Here is a 7,788-nt window from a genome sequence, read left to right as displayed (position 1 = left end):
CTCTCTCTCTCTCTCTCTCTCTCTCTCTCTCTCTCTCTCTCTCTCTCTCTCTCTCTCTTATCTCTCTTATTTCTGTCTTTTATTATTAATTTCATTTAAAAAGTCTATCAGTTAGAATTTTATAAGGTATCGCGTGTAGCTTGTACAAGGATCTTAGAATGTCTGAAGTTAATTAGGAGCATAACGTGAAGCTTCTTTTGGTTCGCAGATGTGCCGAGCTTCTCCGAGCCGATCGGCAACGTGACCGCCGCTATTGGCAAAGAGGTCGCCCTCTCTTGTACCATCAAGAAAGTGGGAAATTACAAGGTAAGCAGCCGGTGAAATTTTCACAAGAAACGCGGCTAGACTCGGCTCGACGCGGCGCGTCGACGCTCGCGGCAGAACAAGCACCGAGCGCTAATTAGCCGACTTGGAAACCCATAAGCGCACGTTGCTAGAGCGATAAGAGAATCTGAAATTCGGGTAATCCCGTGAAAATAAATGGGTCGCCCTAGGCTGGTTCTGGCAGATGTCAGCATACCTTTTTGCGCGCTCCGCATTCGCAATTTCTTGTATTTTTCCGTGAGCGCGAGTTTTCCGCTCATTCATTCGAAATAAGATGATATAAATAATGAGAAAATAGCTACACATGTCTATTAAAATAATGCATCAGAGAATTAAAGATTGAAGAGTGACTTCTTTGTTACGTTGCATCAAACATTTTCAATGTTCATTCATTCCATATTGCGACAAAATGTTGTTAGTTTCTTACTTCAAAAGTGACATGAAAAATTTGATTTTCTAATTATTATCGTAAATGAGTTAGGTATAAAGATTAAAAATAAACTAATTTATTAAACAAAAGTAAACTTTACAGCTTCTATCTACCAAATAGCATTTGTGTCGTTCATAAAGTTTTCAAAGAGATTATATAGTACCTTTTACAAGAGTGACATATTTTGAATTGTAAATAAAAAGGAATCTTCTACAGAGAATATTTACAGTAAAAACAATTTTAATGAATTAAAACAATTTAAAAAAGAAATTATTTTTGAATTTAGTTATTTTAGCTGATCAAGATAAATATTAAACTGTTGGTGAATATTTTAAATTATATCACTTTTGATGCATCATTTCAAATTTGTTATAATTTTGTAGGATATCAAAAATTCGTCACAACCTCAAAAAGAATGGTTTTTTAAAGATGAAATGAAAATGACAAAAATGACATTTAATCATATTTCTAAAAGTATATTTTTTTATCGAGATATTATTTGACTAATAATTTTCAGTTAAGTTAAAAAACAGTTTTTCTTTTTATCTGAGACTTCATTTTTATGAATTGTATCATTTTTGAAGTAAAAAAACGACATGAAAATAAAAATTTCTTTATATCATTTAAGCGTACTGGAAACTCAGTAACGCCCGGAATAATTTTCTTCTGCGCGTATTCGTATACGTTACCTCGTATACGTTAGTATTGCAAACTGCTAATATGAAATATCGAGATAATTTTTTTGTACTTCATGTTGAATCTTCCTGAGAATATTCGAAAAATAAAGAGAGCAAACGATAGAAAAAAATGCAGCGATATAATCGTAATGCAATCAATAGCAATTTGCAACGTAAATGTATAAAGTATTTTTAATAAATCATGCGTAAAAAAAGAGTTATTTGCTAGTAGCAGTACATATACAAATGTTTATTTTTTAAAAAATATTTCATTCCCAAGTCGCGATGCTGATTGCGCTTATGAGTGTCGCTCGAAATGATTAATTAGAATTTAAAGTCGTGCCGCGAACACGCGAACGAATGCGACATATGATTTGGTGTGAAACTCATATTGAATGTCGCACAGGTGATTTTTTTTTTTCTCTCTAGAATAAAGCTTTTACGTGCGCGTCATCATTATTTTGTGTTATTTTATGGCTATAGTGCTTTTAACAGCTGTTGATCTATACTTACGCGACGGTCCACAAAATAAAATTCGATAACCACAATATGAATTGATCTTGCCAGCCTGTAATCTCGATGAATGCGTCTTTATCAATTGATCACTAATTATAGCGGTGCCGCGATATGCGAGATTGAACGAATTTTGTAGAAGACCGTTATATGTATTGTCGATCGAACGAGCTAAAATAAAGTGCACGGTAAAATGGGAAAATAATATGAAATTAAATTTCGTTCAAAAATTGTGAAACATTAATCTAAAGTACATATACACTATTGATTTTTAAAAAATATAAAAAACTCAGAGCGTTAAGTGCACAAAACAATACCCAATAAAAAAATTTAAATTACAATTAGTATGGTTTCCACGAAACAATTACTAATTGTAATTTAACTACATATCCAAAAACAAATAGCGCAATCATAAAGAGATATGGAAGATAAAACGAATTTGAAAATATAATTGATGAAATGAATACAGAACATTTTTTCATTGTTATAATATTGTGTGCAGAAAAGTACAGAAAAAGTTAAATAAAGCGGGGAAAAAGGTTAATGGTTATGGTAGCATTCTAATTTCGTACAAAAAAGTGCCATGTTGATATCGTTATATTTCACGATTAATAAGAAAAGTTAACAAGTCTGAATTCCCTGTATATTTTAAGGACTTTTCGTGTTAAATAACATTTTGTATTTCCAGAATGCTGAATAGCACCTAAGCAGCTTAATTAAACGTTTGGATGATATAATATCCCCCGATATTCGCAATACTGCCGCGATGTTAATGTTCAGCCAGCGTAATTATCCTGTTTAATTTATTCTACAGCGTCTTGTAGTTTACGATTCAGTAATTCATTCGAAGTACGAGATATGCACGTGGATAACAACAATGCGCCTTCAACAATGCTATTCGCGAGCTTTCATGCGCGGATTATATACGCTATACTTCTATTTCCTATTTCTTTTTCTCCTTTTTTTTTACCACGTTCTATGTAGTTTTGTACGAGTAGAACAAAAATCGAATACACTTTGCGGTTTGCCCAAAAACACTCTGTGCAATAGTTGTTTACCGTTCGGCGCACACACACACGGTTAATAATTTTTTTTATAGATGTGTGGTATATATATATATATTCACGTGCGTGACTATTTTTATACAGTGCACCATATTCCTGCGCACTGTATCCCGTCGACAAACAAACTCGCATATTTGTACACCATGGATAGATAGTAATAAGAACGCTTTATGCACGTGGTCACAAAGAAGCGTTGTAATAATAGCGTGCCTTTTAGCGAACAAACCATGCGCTAGTTATTAAAGGTAAAATTTCACTCCACGTTTTCTACATGCAAAACGTCGTGAGATAATTCAAGTCTTTTCTAGTATGCACATCGTTTAAAACTCACGTTAAAAGTAGAGGAAGGTGCATCAAAGTAAACGAAAAGTTTGTCTAGAAAAATAGGGAACATCTTTACCGTTGTGACAGACAAATATATATATTTTCATATAAATTATATATTTAGAAATAAAAATATTAAAAAGAGTCGTGTAAAGTTGCGATAGAAAAGACAAATTTAAATTTAAATTTACTTAAATTTGCTTAACAATTTTAACTAAATACTTGCGGTGAAATGCCACTCTCTCCGAAATAGTACGAAAAGCAGACGAGCAAATGGTTGTCCATCGCATGAATGTACGTATTCATGTTTGTACATGCAGCGTAAAACGTTAACACATGTATACACGAGGATTTAATCTTTGCAAAACGAAATAGCAGTATAATTGATATCGGGAGAAAGGCGGGGAGCTTATCCGACTTTGTTCAATACATCTACTATACTAATTAAAAATCTTCATGATCTTTTTATATTTCCTTACGCGATTCATTATCGCGATTCAAATCGAATATGCAACTTTCTTCAATGTAAATTTTATTTCGGATATTTCAGTGCGAACAATTTTGGATCTTCTTAAAAAAATACCTTTCGCCATCATATTATTATTTGGAAAAAAGATCAATAGAATTTTAGAAAAAAAATCTGATTTCGATGTTATGAATGCGCAATTTCTACGTTTATTTGTCTTATGAAAACTATGATACTAAACTAATAATAAGTTTGTTCATATCTCTATCGAAAATCGATATTGATTCAAACATAACTGTTATTTCTCTTAGAATTATGTATTCGTTATTCATAATACGTGACTGGAGATATCTCGTTTAATATTTCTGTTTATATGTGTTGTTTGAGAAAATTTAATCAAGATTTGTTAGTATTTGCATTAGTTTACTTAAGTAAATATAGTTCAGCTTGAAATGGCAAAGTTTAGTAGTTAAGACTGAAAATGATCAGACGGAATACGTAATTTTCGACTTGGTAAATTCTCTATTTTCACTGAGTTAAAGTTTCAGTTGTAGTTATCGATATAAAATAATTTCTCGAAATTTATTATACAAAATATGTCCCTTAAATACAATAGTTATTTTTATGTTTGTATTAATATTTTTTTAAATAAAGAAATTAATCAAATGTACTAATGTAACACTAAGATATTTAATTAATCTACAGAATATGTGCTTTTAAAATGTTGTCTCGGATTCTGGCGGAAATAAATAATGAGTATTAATTACATATTAAGAAATTGATCTTAAAAAAGTCGTCACTTAAAAAAGAAATCAAGTTATACAAATTCCAAGATTAAATATTCCAAACTAGTCCTAATTCATCTAATTCAATATATATTTATTTTTTTGCTTTAATTTAATACGTTCATTTGATATACATTATATCTGATATTTTCGAATAAATACAGATTTTTGTTATCTCAAAATAAAAAATAATTTACACTCACCGATATAATGCACAGCAGCGGAGTTGTAATATCGATTACAATGGACTGAAAAACATATTGAAATTATATACAATGCCCAAAATAGGTAATATTTCAGAAGATTAATGTTAAAATTAATGATAGATTCTCTACTCACTTCGAGATGTTCCGCCGGAACTCTCCTAGGCCTCTTCCTCCTCTTAGGATGTCAAGGTTCTCCTCATGATTGTCAGGTTCGTCGCACTCGCATAACACTGATAAAAACAATCACGATTAATTATGATCTGATACATTTCCGGTATTAATTTCCAGAATACAATAATTGTCCATACTTTACACGGCACTTCAGGTTTTATTAAATCAGATTACTTATATATGCTCAAATCATGTTTCGCGCAATGAATGTTGGATGATAGAGGCTTTTGATAAATCACCGCTGCACATATGTCGCATTTATGTTAGATTAAGGCATGTCCTCACTGAAGCCAGTCGTTCAATCGGCAAAGCTAATTGGTATATTGACTTCAATGAACTAATTGAAGCCAATATGCCGATCGGCTTTGTCGATTAAAGTTTCGGTTTCAGTGAGGACATGCCTTTATGCCATTGAATATCACGATATGAAACTAATTGCAATCGTACTTATTAAATAAATATTGTGACGCTGATAGATTCAGAATTAATTTCGATAATAACATGAAATATAATGCGAAGAACAGATCATATAAAATACCGTTAGCGCTTGAATGATAAACAAAACGGCTTTACGTAAACACAGCGCACTGTGATGTCGCAAAAAATATTGAATTGACAGTGTTTGCCAGCCAAATTGTCGTGGAGATATTTCACGTGTTATAAAATATGTAAATGTATGAGGAATATTCAGTTTCCATTTCCAACGAATTATTAACAGACGATCGTTGTTATCATATTACATCACGGTTTTCCATTACTTGAGTTCGGCGTCTCGGAAATGAACGCAACCGTCGATGTCCGAACATGAAATTCATATCACGCGGTTGATAATTATCGAAATCTGGGGAATTAATCACGATTGTACTTACTAATTAAAAACGCGTCACTCCGAATCGATCGATTCCACATTTGCAAACGTATATCTCGATAATGATCAAAAAATTCGAACACGACATCTGCAATTTTATCCCAATGTATAATACGACGTGGTTAATGAAATCGAGTTGAAGACTAATTAAGACACAATAAACCGAAATATACGATTGAAATTCAGTTACACGTGCAATACATAAATTCCGCGAAATACGTGTTATCTAATAATAAATAATCGATACGTCACTACTATCCACTTCACTCGATCCAACAATATTATTCTGCGCTTTCAATCCAAAAATAGTAAAAACAAATTATATTTTAAATTGAAAAAAAAAACAAGGTACATTCGAAGGTACATCGTTAAAGAAATAATCGCACGTAAATTTTACAATGGAATAATAATTTATAACTCCCATTCGACCTCCACTTCAATCGATCAAATCATGCAAAATACCTACTTCGATAAATACAATAGCTATCGCGTCGATTAGCTTATGAAACATCGGATCAATTATTCTCGAGTTGATTATAATTAATCTCTTAAAAAGAATAATCACGTTGTCTTCTTCTTGTCGTGATTTACAGTGAGAGCAAAAAATATTCGTAGAAATATACGAAGAAATTTGTTATAAAAAAAATCTTATTTGTAAAACATAAACATCAATTAACAATTTTATACAATGAATACATTCTATCAAACAAACGAGCTTCACATGTATTCCTGATTTTAGACTAAATTTCTCGTCTGTACGAATACTTTTGAAGAATTCAAACAATACAATTTTTAATTTTCGCTTATTTTTCAGATAATATATTTTGTATAATTAACACATCTTTTTGGTATAATTTTAAGAAACATAATCTATTTTATTCTTTATGAATAAATTGTTAATTATCCAACAAGAAATGATCGTTAATTAAACATTGAATCGACGTCAAATTGATGTTGAAATTATCATATTTATATCGATTCGACATCAATTCGATGACTCATTTCTCATTGGATAATATTTGCTTTTTAAAAATAAAATTTAAAAAAAATATATTTTCTCTGTACGAATACTTTTTGTACTCACTGTATATGTTTCGAGAGATAATAATACGCTGATATGGGAATAGAGAGAATACATTCCATATACATACGAAAAAACAAATACGTCGAAGGTTATCATCACCGACTACCAGAGTTGGGAAGTGTCATTCTTTTTCCGTTACTTTTTACAATAAACATGACGTTGTAATTTTTTTATAACTGAATGCTAAGGTTGTGCTAAGATTAGAAAAGTTGATTTTTTCAACCTTGGAATAATTTTAGCATTCAGATAAAAATTGCAACGTCATTATCAAATTGTTTATTATAAAAAGTAACGGAAAAAGTAACGCTTTCCAACTCTGCTGACTACTTGTCTATTACGAAATACGTAATATATCAAGCTTATTTTGAATAACTTATGATAATAAATTATGATTCGTGTTAGATTGAGCATATTTCAAATACTTGTATTTCAAATACAATTAGTATTTTCTATTTCAAATATTAAGATTAACAGTATTTTGTATTTTGAAATTTCAAGTAAGTACTTTAATAATATATTTTTGCCCAGCCCTGGAATAAAAATGGAATAAAAATTAGGCTCGTATTCAAAATTATTACAATATTAGCACGCATTTAGCTTTTATTCATATAGAATTTCAGAAATAAAAACGCATCTGAATACGAGCCTAAAATTCGATTTACAATATCACATGCCAGGTAATAGAATTTATTAAAGAATAAAGATTATAAAATACATATATATAAAATATATGTATATATATATATATTAAATAGTAAATCGTATAGCTAAATATAAGGCGTAGAATTACAATAATTATATTAATAATCCATTGATATAACATAGTTATTTTTATTTTGCAAAATTTGATATAAAGCTTCATACATGTACATAGAA

The 7,788-nt window shown here is 30.5% G+C and overlaps 1 protein-coding gene across 1 annotated transcript in view; it reads left to right on the top strand.

Annotated features, from left to right (window-relative positions):
- Positions 1-7,788, top strand: part of LOC108687033 (polycomb protein Sfmbt-like) — a 67,089-nt gene that overhangs the window by 29,768 nt on the left and 29,533 nt on the right. The window contains 1 exon segment of the mRNA XM_018192621.1: positions 209-306. Coding sequence (XP_018048110.1) covers positions 209-306 — 98 coding nt within the window.

The sequence above is a fragment of the Atta colombica genome, unplaced genomic scaffold (assembly GCF_001594045.1).
Source record: "Atta colombica isolate Treedump-2 unplaced genomic scaffold, Acol1.0 scaffold198, whole genome shotgun sequence".
Taxonomy (NCBI): Eukaryota; Metazoa; Arthropoda; class Insecta; order Hymenoptera; family Formicidae; genus Atta; species Atta colombica.
Note: the sequence above shows the minus strand (reverse complement) of the source record. Positions and strands in the feature narration are given on the sequence as shown.